The sequence below is a fragment of the Ursus arctos genome, unplaced genomic scaffold (genome assembly GCF_023065955.2).
Source record: "Ursus arctos isolate Adak ecotype North America unplaced genomic scaffold, UrsArc2.0 scaffold_19, whole genome shotgun sequence".
In the NCBI taxonomy this organism is placed as follows: domain Eukaryota; kingdom Metazoa; phylum Chordata; class Mammalia; order Carnivora; family Ursidae; genus Ursus; species Ursus arctos.
In genome coordinates, this window is record NW_026622863.1 from 1,788,093 (window position 1) to 1,807,770 (window position 19,678).

General features: G+C 56.8%; 1 protein-coding gene and 1 long non-coding RNA gene across 5 annotated transcripts in view; one reads left to right on the plus strand and one right to left on the minus strand.

The window, feature by feature from the left end:
* Positions 1–6,271, minus strand: LOC123000764 (uncharacterized). Its single transcript, XR_006408983.3, has 3 exons — positions 5,818–6,271; positions 4,131–4,220; positions 1–3,890 (listed from the first exon to the last, which is right to left on the minus strand). It is a non-coding gene; the product is annotated as an uncharacterized LOC123000764 (long non-coding RNA).
* Positions 5,743–19,678, plus strand: part of CA5A (carbonic anhydrase 5A) — a 26,223-nt gene continuing 12,287 nt past the window's right edge. For 3 of the 4 annotated variants that reach the window (XM_048223655.2, XM_044382336.3, XM_026494631.4), the window contains exons 1-2: positions 5,743–6,000; positions 9,319–9,516. In XM_048223655.2, coding sequence (XP_048079612.1) covers positions 5,844–6,000; positions 9,319–9,516 — 355 coding nt within the window. In that variant the 5' untranslated portion in view covers positions 5,743–5,843. The remainder of the gene's footprint in view (positions 6,001–9,318; positions 9,517–19,678) is intronic. The other variant, XM_048223656.2, reaches the window with a different exon arrangement.

Sequence of the window (19,678 nt, forward strand, 5' to 3'; positions counted from 1 at the left end):
TTTTTATTTATTTATTTTAATTAATAAGTTTAAGTTTTTAGAGCAGTTTTCAGTTCACAGCAAAGTTGATGAGAAAAGCACAGAGACATCGCATACGCTCCCTGCCCCTCCACACACACGCCTCCCCCGTGGTCAGCATCCCCCAGCAGAGTGGGATATTTGGGACCGCTTGTGAACATACCATGACACATTGTGGTTGCATGGAGTCCAGAGTTCACCCAGAATTCATTCTCGGTGGTGTATACCTTCTTTGTACCTTTGGCAAATATTTTGTCCTAGTCCGTGGCTTGTCTTCTCATCCTCTTGACAGTGTCTTCCACAGAGCAGACGTTGCTCATTTCAGTGAAGTCCCGCTGATCCGTGATCTTTCCTGGACCGCGCCTTTGGTGCCGTGTCTGAAAAGTCGTCACCACACCCAAGGTCGCCTAGATGTTCTCCTGGGTCATCTTGGAGGAGTTCTTAGTTTTGCATTTTCATGTAGGTCTGTGACCCATTTTGAGATCATTTTCATGAAGGGCGTGAGGTCTGCTCAAGATTGATTTTTGGCGCAGGGATGCCCAGTCGTTCCAGCGCCGCTTGTTGAGAAGACTGGTTTTGCTCATCGTAGTCCTTTCCTCGTCTGTCATTGACGAGTTGACTGTTTTTATGCGGGTCTGTTTCTGGGCTCTCTGTTCTGTCCCATGGACGGATTTGGGTATTCTTTGGCCAGTCCCACAAGGCCTCGACCATTGTCACCACGTTCCTTTTTATGACTGAATAATTGCATTTGCTGATACTGTTTTTTTTAATCCACTCATCCGTCGGTGAACATTTGGGTAATTTCCACTTTTGGGTTATTGTGAATAACACTGCTGTGAACATTTGCATACAAGTGTCTTTGTGCACATATGTTTTCATTTCTCGTGGGTGTGTACCCAGGGACAGAACTGCTGGGTCTCATATTAACTCCACATTTGACTTTATTGAAGAACCTGTCTGACACCCTAAATGACGCTCCTCCTCGTTCTGGGTGAGCAAATGCAGACTTCCTGACTCAGACCCACATAGAGAGGAGCCAACAGCCAGCTCCACCTCGCCAGCCTGGTGGGTGCACCGCCTGGGAAGTGTGTCCTCCATCCCCTGCTGGGCCGTCTCAGTGGATGCCTCCAGCGGCAGAGACAAGCTCTTTCCACTGAGCCCTGCCCAGACTGCAGATGTGTAAGCCCAGTAAATGTTGTCTTTAGCCACTGCACCTTGGAGCGATTTGTCAGACAGCAGTAGATAACTGGGGTGTAGGCTTCCGTGAACACTTTTTATTCCAAACCAAATATCTCCTCGCACCAGGTAAGCGTTTGGAATAGGTGACTGGCCATTTCTCTGCAATGCAGCATGCGCTGATTACGCACCTTATGGGTAGGCCTGTGGAAGCAAAGAAGAGCCAGGAGACAATTGAGCCAAGGCTCAATGAGATAATGAGCTCACGGCCACATACGTGAGCCCTGCCAGGGAGAACTTAGACAATATGCTTCACTGCCCTGAGTTTCGGTTCCTTCATCTGCAGGATGGAGACCAAAGTGCCTACTCAGTTAGGGCCCTTTGGGATACAGGGCAAGTGTGCTCTAGCTGAATAAAATAAAAGGAACTCATTGACTCACGTAACTGAAAAGTTTGGAAGAGGACTTCAGGATAGAGGATTAGGAACCGCTTGGCCGAAGCACTGTCATATTCTCTCTCTCACACACACACACTCTCTCTCTCCCTCCTTCTCCAGCCTCCCCATCCCTGGGTTCAGTTTCCTCTCCATTCTTGGGCAAGATCTGAAGAAGGGTTCCCAGCAACCGTGCACAGTGTCAATCTCACCAGTTTAACGATCGTCACCGAGATACAGTGCCTCCTCCCCTATGATTGCAGCAAAACTCCAGGGCTAACGCTCATGGGTCAGCTCGGCTTACCCGTAAATTACTTTCTCTCTGATTGGCCGGACCTGAGATACATCAGGGACAGGCGTCAGCATGACCACGGACTGCCACTGGGGGAGGGCTAGTGTCCCGGGAAAACTCAGGTGATTGTCAGGTGGTGTTCTCAGAAGAAAGAGGCCAGGTGTCAGACGGGGCTACACAGCACCTGCCCCAGCATGTGTGTCCCAGGGTTCTCGTGAGACCCAAACAGACACCCAAACACGTGTGAGCAGTGACGTCGACATTGATGTCGGTCCAGTGGTGCTGCTTTGTTCCTGGAAGCTCTTGATTCATGCTTTCTGGAAGGAGGGGCTGAGTATGTTTCAGCAAAGGCGGAGAAAATGTTTCTCTTGGGCTCCCGGGCAGCCGTGATGCGTTGGTTTTTATCTGACTCGGGATATGGTGTAATCACGCCGGGCAGGTGATGAATATCACAAAAGCACTGCTGGGTCTTAACATCCTTATGAAAACGAGGTTTCCACCACAGAGCATCCCCTTGGGCTCGTTGGATCAGGGAAACAGGTTTATAAATCCATAAAATCAATAAAAATGTGTGCCCAAAATTACACTATAAAAAATCCACGGAGAACAAAGGAAATTGCTGCCAAAGAAATACACGTAGACACTTCCATATATTTTCAAGATTTTTGTCCAATCAGGACAAAATAGTCCAAATAGGACTCCTATTTCCTCTTCTTTTCAGCTGAAATAGAATTTCTTTATGGACGTTGTATCATTTGGGGATCTTGAAGTACTTTGGAGAGCATGCTGGTGCATTTAGGAAAGGATTTGAATTTCTATCGTGTAAGAATAAAGCCCCATCTGGCGAGAGTGACGCCAAGAAACCCAAGCGGTCTCAGAGGACAGCAAGCTCCGCACGTTGATCACAAACTCCGTTCAGTAAACAGCTCTTGGCACGCCCTTGAACTCAAGTGTATTTACGAATAAATCATACCTGTGTATTAGGTGTGACACTCTGTGCTCTATGAAGCATGTGAAATAGACACTATAACCAGTGAGAGACGAAGTAAAGGGAGAAATCCCCATCTTTTCTTCCTCCACCTTAAGGGATGGTCTGGAATTGGCTCATGGGCTGGGAGGCTTAACAACTCCAAAATCTGATGGGGAAAGGTGTGGGGGGGGTGGTCAGCAGGCTGGAAACTTGGGGACACCTGCAGAGCCCAAGGGCAGAGTGCTGGCAGACCTCCCTCTTGCTCAGGGGAAGTCAGTCTTTGTTCTATGCTGGCCTTCGACTGATTTGGTGAGGCCCACCCATACAGGGAGGATAATCTGCTTTACTCGCAGTCCACTGATTTAAGTGTTAATTACATCCAAAAAACACCTACACTGAAACATCCGGAATAATGTTCAACCAAACACCTTGACACTGTGGCTCAGCCAAAATGACACACAACTAACCAACATGACTCCATGCAAGGACTTTTCAGCTCTGCCAGATAATTACAGATCATATGGAGCCCACTGACTGGTGTTCCACGTGCAAAGGAGATGCTAAGGAATTAGAAGGCACTGGTTGGATAAACATGAGGCTTTTTGGCTCAAAATACAAGGAGAGCGGGCAAGAATAGAACACGGTACACTCTCTCAAGAGAGTAAGTTGGCGCATGTATCACCCATTCCAATACATTTATCCATTGACCCATAGATGTCAGACCTGAGAATTCCATTTGAAGATGTTCAGTGCAGTGTTATTTATAAGACAAAAAAACATAGGCTGTCTGTAAGGGGAGTGAGTTAGTAAATTATGGTACATCTTCTAATGGAATATTCTATAGTTCAAAAAAAGAGCAAAAAACACTGACGTAAAGGCACCTGGGGGGCTCAGTTGGTAGAACGTCTGCCTCCGGCTCAGGTCGTGACCCTGGGATCCTGGGATCGAGCCCCCTCGGGGGGCTCCCTGCTCGTGCTCTCTCTGTCTCTCTCTCTCTTTCTCTGTCAAATAAATAAATAAATAAATACATTTTTAAAAACCACTGATGCAAGAATTCATTGATGATCATTATTGACTATATATATATATACACATATATATACATATCTACATAGGATATGATTATCTCCTGTATTAAAAATACTGAGATATACACGTAGGATTATTTGACATGGAAATTTCCAGAAAGAGCCACAAGAAACTGCTATCAGGAGGTCACTCTGAGACAGACAGAGACTCACTTTTCACCGTGGACCTGCTTCAGATATTTTCCATCACATGCACGTAAATGGCTTTTATATGCCTCTCAATGGCAGAGATTCCAGTCTGTGCTGTAACAGAGTAATGGAGATGATGTTTGAGTCAGCTGGGAGGGACGTGCAGGACAGCCGGGGCCGGCAACAACCTCTAGCTACAGCAGAGCCCTGCCGTGTGGCTGCAGGGGGCAGGGAGACCCCAGAACCACGGCCAGCCAGCGAGGCGGTCTACCTACAGCAGGCAGAGAGGACGGCCGAGGACACGCCGCTGAGAGCACGGGGGGCCCACAGGGTGTGGCGGTCGGGCTCACCGACGTCGGGAAGCCGGTTCGGCCAGGGCTCAGCCAGGGCTTGGAACACCGAGTTCGGCGCATGGTGACTGTAGTGCTGTATCCTAAGTACCTCGTTGGCATGAGCACTGTGAACCCTGACGACTTCACGGCAGAGTTAGTGCTACTCTCCCCCTACCCTACTGATGAGGAGACTGAGGCAGAAGTGAATGAATAAATGAATGAATGAACGAATGAGTGGAAGAAGCTGCCCCGGGGTGGGCCCCTGTCCAACATCACTCCGTGGAAGAAAAGCACAAATACTCCAGAGTTGGGTTTTGATGCTTGCAACCAAGGCAGTTGAACTCACGGGCCATCAGAGAGTCAGCTTCAGCTCCAGGGTGATCTGAGCGTGGGGCCCACGGGGTCCTCGGGAGCCCACACGTGGACCCAAGGTACACGGGGGGGGGGACTTTCCAGATCTAAGATTCCAGGATTCTATGATAAGTCATGACATCTCTGACCCTCTGAAGTGTGTAAGGTTAAACCTCCCCACACACAGAAGTTAAAATCATCCCATACAAACCCTCAAGTGTGCATTTCACAGCAAAAGTGTCCGGAGGAATAAACTACTGTTTGGTGCAAAGTAGGGTGTTTTTGTTATCTGGCGTCTGAGAATACTACCAGTTGTATGGTCAAGGTGCCCACCGCGTTCTCTGTGCCGGTGTGGACACTTGGTGCGTGAAAGTGGCACCATTCATACTTACGCTGAGACGAGAGCGCCAGCCAGGACATCATACTGCAGACAGAACAAATCTGCACCAAACCGTGTCTGTTTGTGGCAAGCGGGCCCCGGCTGCTTTTCCAGGAGCCCTGGGCAGAAAGGGGTCACCTGCTCGCCTGCCCCTCCGTCCTAGCAGCGCTTTGGCTAATTCCCGTCTCTGCACTTTTGAACCTGCCATTTGTTCCCTATGCATACACACGGCATGGCCTGGTGCCGGGCCTTGGGTGGCCTGAGGCCAGAGAGACGCAGGGCTCCAAACTAGGGGTCAACACCCACGAACAGGCACTTTGCTCTCTCCTATTTGCCTCTCACCTTCTTCCCAGTACTGGCACTGGGCTCTCCATGATGTTCTCCTAACCCCCTGGCATGCTCTGCTGTTTACCAGATCAAAGCTCAGCAAGCCCGGGCGCTGGCCACGGCAAAGGCCACTTGTCCCGGACCACCCGCCCCTCAACCACACCGAACATCGTCCAGGATGCTGGGGCAGGCGTGGGTTGAAATTTAACCAAGCAGATCAGGGGGTTGGGTGAGTTTCTACAAAAAGAGGTAGGCCAACCCCATCCCATATTCATCCTGATCAAAGAGAGAGCAGACAGTAGGAAAATCACCCTCTGCTTACCGGAGTCCAAGGGGAACAGGCCCAGGATGCTAAGGCCCCCCGTGTTGGGCAGGAGCCTCCGGAGGTCCTCTGGTTTCTCCATCTTGGTCAAGCAGATGTGGGGGGCCCTCCGCAGTCGTCCACAAAGGCTGGAGCGATGGTGCTCGCAGGGTCCCTGCGCACAGAGAAATCGGAACGACGCTTGTAAGTAGATCCTCGAATTTCCCCAGATGTGGTCTGACATTTGGCTAATTCTGTAGCATCTTCCAAAATGGGAGGCAGTGAGACCACACTGCTTGGTGTCAGGTTTCCACCCTGTTTCTTGTCCTGCGGGTGACCTTGGCAATTCCCTCAACCTCAGCTCCATGGGGCCATCAGGAGGGTGAGATCCTCAGAGAAGACAGGCAGCAAGTCCTCCCCAAGAGGAGCTGTTGTTAGGAACACCCAACCCCGCTCCAACCCCCCTGGCCAAGAACGTGTTTGGCAAACCTGCCATAAACATTAGGTCACGCAACCAGCTCTGTCCAAAGACTGCCCCCGGTCCGCCGCACCCTGGCATCACCCGTCCTTAATGCCCTGTCACCTTGGACTCCTGCCTCTCTCTTTCTGGGTCTCAGATTTTCCCTCTGTCCAAAAAGGAAAAACAAAACAAAACAAAAAGCCTGGCTGTAAGGTCACTTCTGAAGGTCACTTCTGATTTTCATTTCTGAAATACCTGCACTCCGCAGGGTTGGCCAGTTGGAAGAGCCCGGTCTTCAGAGCCAGTGACTCCTGAGTGTGGGCACTTGGGAAAAGTAACTCTTGTCAGAGGGGAGAGCAGGGCTGGCAGCGTCACGGAGCCCCAGTCTCCACACCTGGAAAAGGGGAGGACTACACGCTGCACGGGGCTGCATAAAGACAGACGACAGGTGTGGAAAGCCTGCCACACCCCAAGCTCTCAGTGAACATGACGGACTCTTACTCAGAGTGGGTCCCGGACTGGCAGCAGCATTGGCCCTGGGAGCTGGCTAAAAATGCAATATCTTGTGCCCACCCTAGACCCACCTGCCAATTTCAAACCCTACAGAAAGGCCATCCCTCAAGTGCCGCCTCCAACCCCGATTCCCAGAGGCCACTGCCATGTCTAGTTGAGAGCTTAGCCTTCTGGTACGTTCCTCCATGCTCGGAGAAGGTGTCTACACATTCACAAGACTTCTCAAAAAAATAAGAAGTGACCCCACTGCACATGTTGGTCTGTACCTTGGCTTTCTCTAGTCTCTGCTGGACACATCTTCACAATTGCCCCTCGGCACCTATCCCCCCTTTTATACTTGGTACGACCGTGAAGAGCGTCAGACCACGTAGACTGGAATCCAGACTGTGTGTCCCCTGGCAAGTCTCTCAACCTCTCTGAGCCCCAGTCACATCGCCTGTCAGAGGTGGGTAATCACAGTACTTCTCTTGAAATCAGGTCAGGCATGGAAAGGCTCAGAACAGCGTCTGGCACCTTGCAGACGCTCGCCACATGCAAATTGATGCTGTTGTCACCCTGGGCCGTCATGTGGATGTCCTTGGTTGTCCTTGTCTAACCATTACCCTGCTGGGGGACGTTAGATAGTACCCAGTTTTTAACTATTACCAACCACATTCTCACGCATCCTCATACACGTGTGTAGGACTGCGTGATATTTTCGCCAAACACCAAAATCCACGCACGCCCTGGTCTCCCGGCTACTTTCAGGGGGACCGAGGGCTCAGTGCTTGCTTCAGAGTTCCACAGTGCACAGAATATATTCTGCAAACCGGGGAGCCTGGAGCTGCCTGAGACATTATGCCTCCAGTCTAGCGTTGGTCTTTGGCAGCACATTCCCCTTGGGGGAAAAAGAAAGTTTGTTCCTAAAATAGTGGCCCCCCTTTCCCCACGGGGGATCCGCTCCGGGACCCCCAGCAGGTGCAGGAAAGCACGCAGGGCGTCGAACTTATACAGACCATTCTCTCCTATGCACGCACACCTACAGCAAGTTTAATTTACAAGCGAGGCGCAGGACAAGCTGAAAACACAACTTACAACAAAACACAACAACCGTAACATGGACTGTAGTCGCGTTAGGGAACCGCGGCCTCTCTCAAAATACCTTACCCACCTTCTGGCGAGGGCGCGAGATGATAAAACGCCCACGTGGCGAGAGGAAGTGGGGTGAATGACAGAGGTACCGAGCCTGGCGTTAGGCTCTCAGGGAGCCGACAGCGACCCGACCACGTGGGGGACCGCCGGTGAGTCACCGAAACTGCAGACGGCGACGCTGCGGGAAAGCGGGGGCCTTCTGTATGGCTGAAAATCACAGGTGGCTTGAAAGCGAGAGAACTCACAGCGCTGCAGAACGTTCCGGAATCATTCTAGGGGGGCGCTCTCCAGCCCTGCTACGGATGGCGTGTGCCCCTCCCTGAGCCTGACTGGCGGCATCCACGCCGGCCATGACACCTGGCCCCCACGGGAGCTTTAGGCTGCGACCACTGATGCCACACGTGAGGGCCTGTGGGTCCTGCGTCCGCCAGGAGGCTGCGCGGCGCGTCCCCATCTGTCCCCGCGGCCGCGTCCTTCCCTGCCTGCGGGCGGGTGCTCAGCCCACGGAAGGAGCGCCATACATGCTGGTCGGGGGGTCAGAAGAGGGTAATACTCTACTTTGGTTACGTCCCATCGGGCCGGCGTTGGTCAGGGCTAGACGACTCTGCGGCTCGGCAGCGTGGCCTGCAGGCCACAGCGCCGCCCGTAAGCGCCGGAGCCGCCTCGGGTGCAGCAGCCCCGCCGCGGCGCTCGCAGTGTGAGCAACGCCATTTTACTTGGGGGCAGGGACGGCGCTCCAGCAGGCGGCCCCTCCGCGCAGCTCCGCACACGGAACCTAAAAGCACGCCGTCCTCGGCTCCGGGTGCCTCTGTCCGTCTCCGAGAGACGAGGGCCGCCTCTGCGACATCCAGCCGCTGGGAGCTCCACGTGCAGCCCTGGGCCACGCCCGCCTGCCCGCGGGGGCTTCGGGGAGAGAACCGACCATGGAGGACGCCGGCTGCGGTACAACACGGAATTAGAGCGGGAGGAAGCTGGGACAAAAGTGCGGCAATTACGCTGGCCCCGAGGTGCTGTCGTCCGTTAGTCCACGGGGAGAAGGAGAAGGCCGGCGGGAGCACGGGATGCGCCTGCAGACCATCATGAGGCATCGTTCCAGGCACTGAGGGTGGCCTGCAGGACAGGTGGCCGCGTCTCTGCCTGGTGGCCGGCCACGGACTTCCTGTGACCACACCGTGACAATGACCACGGATCTAACCACATCAGTGCAGCGCCGGAGAGTCCGTGTTGGCGGCTGGAGCGAGGGCCCCGCCCGCACGGGCAGACCTGCCGGGCAACCTGGTGCCCCCTGGGTCCGTGTGCGGCCAGTTTCCAGAGGGCGGTCTCCTCTGGGGGCTCGTCTGCGAGGGTCGCTGCCTCCCGGAGGCCCTAGTAACTCGCACGCCTCAGGGACGGCCTCCTCTTCCTTCTCTCCGCCCCAGTGCACCCCCTCTGCAAGGGCCCCGTCTCCGCGCCGGGGGGCACCCGGCAGTCCCCCATCAACATCCGCTGGAGGGACAGCGTCTACGACCCGCAGCTGAAGCCTCTCAGGGTCTCCTACGCCGCGGCCAGCTGCCTGCACGTTTGGAACACCGGCTACTTCTTCCAGGTGGAATTCGACGACTCGGCTGAGGGGTCAGGTGAGCCCAGGCTGGCGGGGTGGTGGGGAGCAGGGACCTTTCTCTTCCCCTGTCACAGCCCGAGAGCGGGGCTGCGCTGGGCAGGGCAGGGGCCCAGGGCTTTGCTAACACGTGGTGTTTAGGGGGCAAGGAATAGAGGTGTCTTGGTGTTGCAGGGCCGGGAGGTGGTCCTCATCTGCAGGACTGTAATGCCCGCCACTGATATTCACACTTCACTGGTTCACTGGACATTCCAGGGTCTGGTCAGCAAGAAACAAGAGGCCCGTAGAGACGTACATGTATGGCGCGTCACAGAGAAGAGCAGAGCCGGTGGGGGGAGAGGAGGTGGACGTGGGGCCTGAAGGCCGAGGAAGAAGGAAATTGTGCCGACGACGGGGCAGGGCGTCCAGAGCCTGGTACCCTTGCTGGCCCTTACGCCATGGATGCCCAGCTGCTGGGAGGGGAAAGGCGGGAGGAGCACAGGGTGCAGCAGGGACCGAGCAGGAGGCTGGCTGCCCTGATGGTGGGGGACGGCTGGGGCGGGCAGGCAGGGAAGCCGTGAGGGTGTCCCCGGGGGGTCTCAGCACCCTGCCAAGTGCTCAGCACCCTGCCCTCAGAGGCTCACCGGGACGCTCGCTGGGTTTGGGACAGAGGCTCCGTCGGGTCTGGGAAGGCCTTTACATCCTGGCTGCTGCTGGGTCCTGTCTGGCGTCCTTCGGCACCCGCCGGTATCCCATGAGCCCTGTTTGTGCCGAGTGTCTGTCTTCCTTCTGGGAGAGGGGATCGCCGGATCGCCAGCCACAACGGCAGACGGTGTCTCCGTGACCAGCCCCCGACGATAACCTTAGGCACCGAATGTCTTCTGGGCGTCCCCGGGGGACATCACCTCACGCGTGTCGTCACGGTCGTTGCTGGGGGGGACTCCGCCTGTCCTGTGTGACTGCATGGAGAGGGCTCTGCAGGCGGGCGCCTGGCATCCTCCGGACGGCGCTGTGTGCGCCCTTTCCCTTTGCAGATTCGCTCTGTCATCACTGTGATAATCTCAGCTGCGCGTATGGCTGTGTGTGGAGGCCTGGGAGTCTTCCCAGGGAGTCTTCGAACCTGGGGACCCCCGTCCCGTCCCCTTCGGCAAGCCCAGTTACCAGACTCTGTCACGGCTGGAGAGCAGGGCGCCCACCTCAAAGGCTGTCGGGGGAGGAAGCGGGAGCAGCCCAGGGAAGCACTCGGCCTTGCACAGCGCCGCACGGACCAGCTCCAAGATGGGCTGCGGTCACCCGCTCTGGCTGCGTCCTGCGTGGTCAACGGCACAGTGGAGCGGGAACTCGCCTTCAGGCCTGTGCTCGTGCCCCGCACGGAGGCAGACGTGGAGTCTCCGAACACACGCCCCCAGGCGGTTGACCTGAGTCTACCATCAGGGGAGGGTCCGCCCCGGCCTGCGTCCTGGCTTCCCCACGAGCCCTGTGCTGGGACTCCCAGCAAAGTGTCCTCGAGATTCTGTGTCGCCCAGCCTGGGAGACACCTGAGCCGGTATAGCGCCCGCTCCGGGCACCCTGAGCCACGTGCAGGCCACGGGCCAGCCTTCCCGGGGGAGGGGCTGGATAGAGAGCAGAGGCCTAGCCGCCAGGGCCCCCCTCTGATGGACAGGAGGGTAGGGAGGAGCCCGCCTTCCTGGGCAGCTGTGTGTGTGCCCAGAGCTGCTCACAGTGACCCTCAGCGACGCTTCGCACACGGGGCTCACTGAGCGCCAGGGACCACAAGGCCAACTCTGGCCAACATCTTACAGAGGAACTTCCTGGAAGGATGAGACAGGCTGACGGAGAGGAGGGCGAGCTGCTCGCCCAGATCCAGGAACGCACGGGAGCCGGCCCGGGGCAGGGACGCACGCACCTATCTCCTCAGCGTGCCAGCTTGCCTTCTGCCGCTGTCGGGCTGTTCCGAGTTCAGGTTCCCAAGGAGCAAACTAAAATTGGATTTTCAGGTTTTACGTTTTGTATCATTTTTTAAATTTTTATGCAGCATCTTTCAAAGCTCCAACAAAGAACCAGAGCTCCTGGGGCGCCTGGGCGGCTCCGTCGGTGGAGCGTCCAGCTCTCGATTGCAGCTCAGGTCGTGATCTCAGGGTTGTGGGATCGAGCCCCCTGCTCTGGACTCCCCGGCTCCGTGCTCAGCAGCTCGTCTCCTGGGGATCCTCCCTCTCCCTCTGACCCTCCCCCACCACACTCTCTCAAAAAAAAAAAAAAGAAGAAGAAGAAGAAGAAGAATAGCTCCTGAACTTTTAATTGCTGGGTGAACAGTTATGGGAATATACGAATAATTTTGAGAAAAACAGATGTGGTTGGGGATGAGTTACTAAGAGTCCATGCTCTTCCTGCACGATTGTTACATGTAGCTATGGGTCTTACTGACATCTATAGAACAGATTTATTTTCCTTTAAGTCATAAAATAGGAAAAGCTGCAAAGGTTACGTCGGACTTCCGTACGTATATGGTTAAGGGACATTCGACAGAATCATTCACGTTCCCCGGGGAAAGTGCGGCAGCCACCCGCCCTCGGTCAGGGGAGCCGCCGGCATGCTGACCGACACCCTCACCGTGACCAAGACCAGGAGCATTGGCGCCAGAACGCTCCGGGAAGTGGTGGTCCCCGGGGACCCATGATGACCCTGAGGTTCAAGCCTCGTTCCTGCGAGTGGAAAGTCCACGTCCTGTCGCCACATCTGCCCTTCGCTGGCCCTTCTCCTTGTCTATGCTTCGTCGCACACACTCGAGCGCTCCTTGCCGCAACTGTGTGAGACGGGTGTGAGCTCCCATTTCACAGATCAAGAAAAATGAGGCTCAGAGAGATTCACGGCCAGAGGTCACAGAGCCCTCACGACGGGACTCTCTGCCCTCCGAAGAGGGGAATTTTAGGAGCGTGAACCTCTGTGGAAAAAATCTACACCCATCATCTGCAGAGATGAGGCGTGAAGCCCTAGGCGCTGACCCCGCGTAAAGGGAGGAAAGTGTTAGCACATGGGGAGAACATTCTGGGCTTATGGTCAGGTCCCCAGAGGGCCAGCAGCCTGCTCAGGGTCCTAGCCAAGCCCATGTCCAGTGAGTGCACCCCAGTGGGAGGGCCAGTGGTCAGTGGGGTCAGCCTGGGACACCCATCCGTCAGCCAGCAGCGAGAAGCCCACGCCCGGCTGTCCTGACAGGTGGAGCGGGGACGCATCTGTGGGTCTTCGAGGGTGAAGATGTTGCTGTGATGTCGTAAGGGCGTCTTACATGTGTGTCTTGGACTCCGGATGTTCCTGTGTCCTATGGGAGATCGGGGTCAGATTTGAGGCTGGTAAACGAGGCAATTACAGATCATAATTATTCCTAGAACCACAAATCAAAGCCTCCTTTTGATTAAGAATGTCAACCTCTTGAATTCTCAGCCAGAGCATTACTCACAGAACTGGGCACGGCCAGTCTAAGCAGCCCCCTCTGCTTCGGGGGTCGGTCCAGGGATGGGCCTCGCGTCAGATCACTGAGCGCCAGGATTCTCCTGGGAGGTGTCGGAAGAGAATCCCTTCCTGCCTGCGTTGTGCCTCGCTCAGCTGCAAGCGGGGCCCCTGGTCTTCAGGGAAGAGCAGAGCCAAGAGGTGGAGAAAAACTGAGGCCTGAAGCCATCGTTGGAGCTTCTAAACGCAGCTGTGCCTGAGGCCAAACCAGCCTCTGGACCAATAAATCTCTCTTTTTTGCTTAGGTCAGTTCGAGGAATGATTCTGTCCCTGTTTCCAAGAGCCCTAATCCAGAAGGCCAAAAAACGTGGCTGCGTTGGGAGAGAAGAAATGGAAGGGATACACACGTAGCCGATCGGCAGCCTCGTCCTTGTGCTTTCTGCCCAAATTCAATGCAGCAGCGGTCTGCGAGGCCCAGGGTGGAGGGACAGAGGCAGGCAGTCCCAGCTTGGTGATTGAAGACGCCAGGTCCATCCTCCCACGTGGGCCTGGCCCTTCCGAGACTGGCTCGACGAAAGCTGGTAAATGTTTGGCGACTGGCCTTCCAGGACTTGGGGGAGCGACAGGAAACCATTTGTAGCGTTTGCTACTTTCCCTGGTGTAAATACTGCCACCGAGCGGGCTTCAAGCTCCCAGGGCAGACACTGATCCCAAGTGAGGCGTCCTCTGTACTGGGCAAGACTTCTTGGCTGGCATGTGGCAGAAACTCAACTCAGGCTGGCTGAAGCAAAGAGGAGGGAAACGTACTGGCTCCGATCCTGAGACGTCCAGGCTGTGGCGGGGGCAGGTGGCGGAAGGACCCCTGGTGGAACGGAAGGAACGAAACGGGAGCTGGGAGGGATCTGAATCCTCCCCATGGGCTCTGCTTTCCCCTGGGGGAGTCATCCCAGGCCAGGGATCCCCAAGGGGAGCAAAGATGGCGCCTGTGGCTCCGGTTCTCGTTCCAAGTGAGCAGCTCAAAGAGACGGCGCCTCTGCCCCCACTGTCGCAGCTCGGCCCCGGAGCTGGTCCTCAAAGCGCAGCGTGGCTGCTGGAGCCCATCACTGTGTGTGAGGACGAGCCGGCCCTGCAGCCAGGTGCTGTGCCCAGACCTGAGGGTGGTCGGGGCTGGGAGGCACACTCCGCACTCTCGCCCCTGGGCCTGACGTGCTTGCTGTTGACCCCGAGCTGACTGCGGCCCACCCCGGACTCAGGTGGCTTTCAGAGTTCAAGACTTCTGCACCCTGATGCAGCCAGGCCTGTGTGTTGACCTGGTCCTGACCCCCACTTTTTGGCTTCTCCACCACCTTCTCAAACTGGTTCAAAGGGACCCACCCCCCGCCCGCCCCGCCCGGCCACAGACTGAAAGAATTATCTGGGTGTCTCTCACTGGCCATATAAATTACTAGATAATTCCCCCTGTGGCTCGTGTCCACACAGGCCAATCTGGTTTTACTTTACTTGTCATTCTCCCAAAAACCCAGTTTCCTCTCTGCCTCTCTCCTACTCGACTTCACAGGCCCCATGCCCCCAACCCCAGCCCGATTCCCAGCCTCTCCCCCGGCCCCGTTTCTACGTCTTCTGTCTTCGCTCACCTCCACTGGAAATTGGGGACTGCCAGGAGCAAAGGAAATTTAAAAAGCAGCTGCCCAACTCAAGCCCATTTGCAGTAAGAACTGGGAATAAGGAGACACGCCCATAACCCCAGAACACCCCTGGGCAGACGGCAAGGAAGCGCCTCGCGAGCAGGAAAGGAAGTGAGCGGGAAGGTAGTCGTGGAGAAGTAATGATGCAGAGGCTGGGACGGCTCAGGTCGGGTTACTCCAGCAGGTGACTGCCAGAAACTCAGAGCAAAACACAACCAGGAGCCCGACACATTTTCCGTCCGCGTGGAAGGTTCCAGCAGTGTTTCCAGCGGGTGAGGGATACGAGTGCTTAGAGATTAGCGCCAGCCAGCCAGCCAGCTATGATGAATAACAGAGGTGGAGACAGCGGGGCATTCCAAGGAATGTGAGAGACTGACGCTGAAGGCCAGGGAAGAGGGGGCTGGCGCAGGGGCGGCAGGGGATGGAGCGAGAGAGGAAACCGGGAAAGGCAGCCCCCACCATCAGGCGCCCTTCCCCACACACACATCGCCTCACCTGCGAAGCCCCCTTGCCCCAGCCCTTCAGGGTGATCCTCCCCTAAGGGGTGACAGCGCCCACCTGTTCTGCCAAACAGCACTCGGCACTCGGTGCTCAGAGGCCGCAGGGAGGTCCCCTAGAGGAGACGGCTGTTCTGGGACCCGGACTCGCCCTGTGGCCAGGAGTGACCGTCACTCCTGCTGCTGGACGTGGTTGGCAAATCTGCGTGCTGAGTGGGGTACGGGTTTTATCTCATTCGATCCTCGCAATTACCCCAAGACACAGAAAATATGCCCACTCACTGACAGGGGACACCCTTATCCAATATTCAGCCGAGGGCCGTTTCCAAGTCCTGTGCCCGGCTCCTGGCTGTCCACAGAAAAGGAGCTGGAGATCTGCAGCCTTGCAGGTGTAGAGCCTGACGCCAGGGAGCTGAGGTGCCCTGTCCCTGTCCCCACCCTGTCCACCGGTGTAGGGGAGTGCAGGGGGCAGACCGCAGAGGGCAAAACACCTCTGTCCTACATGCTGGACCCAGCTCCGGTGGAGGCCAGGGCCCTGCACAGCGCCTCTGCACTGAGGCCAGTTACTCCTGACGGTGCAGGTGCAGGGCAGGGCGAGGGTCCCACTCTGGGGCAGAGAAAGAGAGGGAGGGAGGGAGGGGTATGGAGAGGGAAGGGGGAGAGAGGGAGAGAGAGAAAGGGAAGGGGAGAGAGAGGGAGGGAGGGAGGGAGAGGAAGGGAAGAGGAAAGAGAGGGAGGGAGAGGGAGGGAAGGGGAGGGAAGGAGAGGGAGGGAAGGGGAGGGAAGGAGAGGGAGAGAAGGGGGAGGGAGAGGGAGAAGGACAGGGAGGGAGGGGGGAGGGAGAGAAGAGTGTGAGGTGTGTCATCAGCTCTAGCAAGTCACCTAAACTCTGACTCTCAGTCTCCACCTCTGTAAGGGAAGGTCTGACCAGCTCGGGAGGCTTAAAGAGGGTCCTGGGACGCGTTCAGCACACTGTGAGCTGAATGGACGCTGGGGCAATAGCATCCGCCTTCATTGGACCTAAAAGGATCACAGGGAGGCTCCGGCCATGTGCTCTTCCGACAGTGTCCACTAGAGGGAGCACGGAGAGGGCAGAGAAGCAGGTGCCCCCAGGCTGAGTCTCCCAAGTTTTCTGACCACCCAGGACTCCATGTGTTTGCGTGACCCCCACTCAACGGGCTGAGGGAGAAAGGCCCCCTCCTGACCTGTGGGCAGCCCCCAGAGGGTCACTCCCTTGCAGGGACAGTAATGGGCAAATGAGGGGTCAGGCACTAAAGCCTCGAGCACTTGTGCTCCTTCCCATATCAAGTGGATTTTAAGTCACTTGTAAAGTGGGGCCAATGACAGCCTTTTATCCCCTAAGTGACATTGGTCACCACCCCCAGTGCCAAGAGAGCCCACCTGGCCCCGGTTCCCCAGAGCAGAAGTCCGTGAGCCTTCAACACGACGATCAGCGCCCAGCACACATCGCGTGAGGTCCAAAGATGTTTGCTCCTGCAGTGGAGACAGACCTGCAGACCCGCGTGACCGTGAAGTCTGCCGACGTCACTTCCATCAGCTGGGGACCTGCAGGTGCCCACCAGACAAGCTGACTCGAGCCGCTGGAGCCCAAACGGAGCTGCCGGGAACAATCTACAGGCTCCCTCCTGGAAAGGCAGGCTGGAGATGGGGCTGGGGACCGCTCACGGACATGGCAGCAGAAATGCTTTGCCATCTCTCCGTCCCCGGCGTCATCCCACTTAGGACCCACGTCCCAGGAGACCCTTCCACCTGCGGCGGCATTGGGCCAGGTGCCTGCAGGGAGGCATGAACGGAGGGGTGGAGGGCACTCCAGGAAGGGGGTCCCATGCGGACACAAGCTGTGGCAATGCTGGCTCATGCCGCTTTCTCGGCGAAGTCTCAGTAAACATTCTGTGCGTGGGGGACGCGTTAGGTCCTGAAACACACTCCCTGCTCGCCAGCAGATCTCAAGTCCGGACTCACACGAAGAGGTAAAGTGAAAGGTAACGGAAACAAGGCTGGTGAACGCCAGCCCGCCGCCCATCCCCACCCTCCCCAGCCCCACTCATCTGGCTGGCCCCCTGCCCGTGACCCTGCTGGGCCCTCGGGAGCGGCGCCCGAAGGAGGGTCTACTAACTACAGCGTGTAGAGCACAACGGGAGACTGTCTACGCCAGGGACAGGTGGGGAGCAGAGACCCGTGGGGAGTGGGGAGGAAGAGGAGAGACTGGCGAGGGGCCACGGCGGGGCCTTGGGAAGATGAATGTTAGGACCTTCTGAAGGAGATGCTAAATGGACTCACGGAACGCACTCAGGAGAGCCCGCCACAGACACGGTTAATCTCTGGGCCTTGCGAGTGGATGAGCCCGGGCAACGAACTTCTTTGGCCTCCCCGATACCCCAGCTGTACCTGGGTTCCGATCCATGGTGGCAGACACAGCCCAGAGGGGGGCTCCCGTCCACACATGGAGCAGACTCCGGGGTCGGGCCAGGGCAGCTGGGCAATCACACAGTTGATGCACCTTGCGTGACCCATCCACTTTCGAAGACTGGAACATTCCGTCTGTCAACAGGAGCTCCCCTACTGGGCCACGGCGGGCACCTGCCCGGGTGCCCTGCATGACCTTCCATCCGTGCTGTCCATCACGGTGGCCTGCTCTCTCTCCCTCCCACCCTCGCCACTTCCTGTCGCTTAGTGTGGGTCCCGCGGAGCACCCCACCGCGCCCACCCTGACTGCTCACGCTCACCACCTGTGTGCCGGCCGCCTGTCCCTCTGAGCCCAAGCTCCAAGAGGGCAGTATGCCTCGGTCCCCTTCCCTCTCCATCTCGATGCGCGGTAGACGGTGTGGCGCATCATAGGAGCTCCCTGAATATTCGCTGAGTGCATGAATGACTTTTCTTCTTTGGCACTGCGGTGGCCAGCCGCGCCCCCTCTCACGGACACTCTGCAGATGCCCTCGGTGTCTGTGTGTGTGGGTCCTACCCGGGCAGTCATCACGGCAGCTTCAGGTCTCTGCAGAGCTCTGCTTTGACGGCAATGACGGCGATAATTTTAGGAAGCACGATATCGCCAGGAAGAGTAACAGAAAGCTAGTCGCTAGCGGAGTCCCTTCTGGGTCCCGGGGGCCGCGCGCGCCCAGGAGAGGCTTAGAGACGTAAGGACAGCCGTGCAAAGGGGAGCGACATGAGATCAGTGAGTCCAAGTCGGTCTGGCTTGAAAACTGAAGCCAGTATGTGAGGATCTCAGAGCGAAACTACCAGAGAGTGGGGGTGCTGGGGGCGGCTCCAGCCCTGACCGCGTGCTGGCCGCCAGCTGCGGCTCCCGCCTGCTGGGAGGACGACAGAGACCTTGCTGGTGCGGGTAACACTCGGAAGCCCTTGTCCCCGCGCGTCACAGCTACGGGACGGTAGCGAGGTCCCGGGGTTCACCAAGGACAGGCTGGTACTTGGCGATGTTGTGTTATTAGCAGTCTTAACTAATCAGAGCATCTCAAACTTCTCTTGTATGTGTTTTAAGCCTTAAAGCAACCGTGCCCTGCCAAAAGCCTGCTTCTCTTGCTGAAAGCACTGAGCTTACAAATAGACAGCTATCACCAGCGACTCATGCAAGCAGACACCACGGTAACAGGACAGCAGATTTCGGCGTGGAGTCTGCTTCCTCGGGGTGTTTGCCGGGTCTGGCCGCCCTCCACGCACCTGCTCAGGGAGACTGCTGGGTGAGAGACACCCACCCTCCTGGCGCCCGGGTCTGGGGGTTGGGGCCTGGCTAGCGGAAGGCCCCCTTCTCCTGAATCAGGCTTGCCCTTTTAAACTGTTGTATTAAAGAGAACCGCCCTGACACCACCGTCATTATGAAAAGTCACCTTGAGGTTGTTTGATCCGGGGCTGCAGCCTTAAGTTGAGTTCCTAACTTTCCCAGCAGGAAAGGCTGCTGAGTTTGACGGGGGGCTGGACCTCCAAGCAGGCCTGGGATGGGGTCGCCGGGTGACCGGGTGACCAAGGGCATTCTTGAGTGTAGAAGCTCTGCTTTCTGCCCTTTCCGTCTTCCTGTGGGGAGCTCAAGGCTGAAAGGGACACCACGCCTGCACCTGCACCGGCCAAATGGCCAGACCCCGTGTGTCTCCACCTACCTGCCCCAGGGCACCATTCCAGCCCAGCCCAGGCTATAAACCAGCCTCCTTCCTCCTGATTTACCCTCCTAGAAAGCTCAGGTTTTGCTTATCTCCTTGTCTGTGTTTCTGTGTTTGCATAAGATAAGGCTGGGGGGTGCTGCAGCCTTCTGGGGTGAGGGTGGGGGGGGGGTGTTAGGAGCTCCCTCCGTCCCCACTGATCCTGTCCTTCCTTTACGGAGGACCAGATGTCACACTGAAAGAGACACATGTCTTGGAGGCTGAACGGGAACATTCTTTTCTGAGGTGGTCCAGAGCCCCAGGGTTCCAAAGAATGGCCTTCCATACTCGTCCTCTTGTGGAAGCCCACGGACAGGAGTCCGGCTGGCAGGAGGCTGCATTGGCAGAGAATTCTGGGGGCAGCTTCATGTTGGGGAGAGCATGGGGCCGGGTCCGTGGGCTTCAGT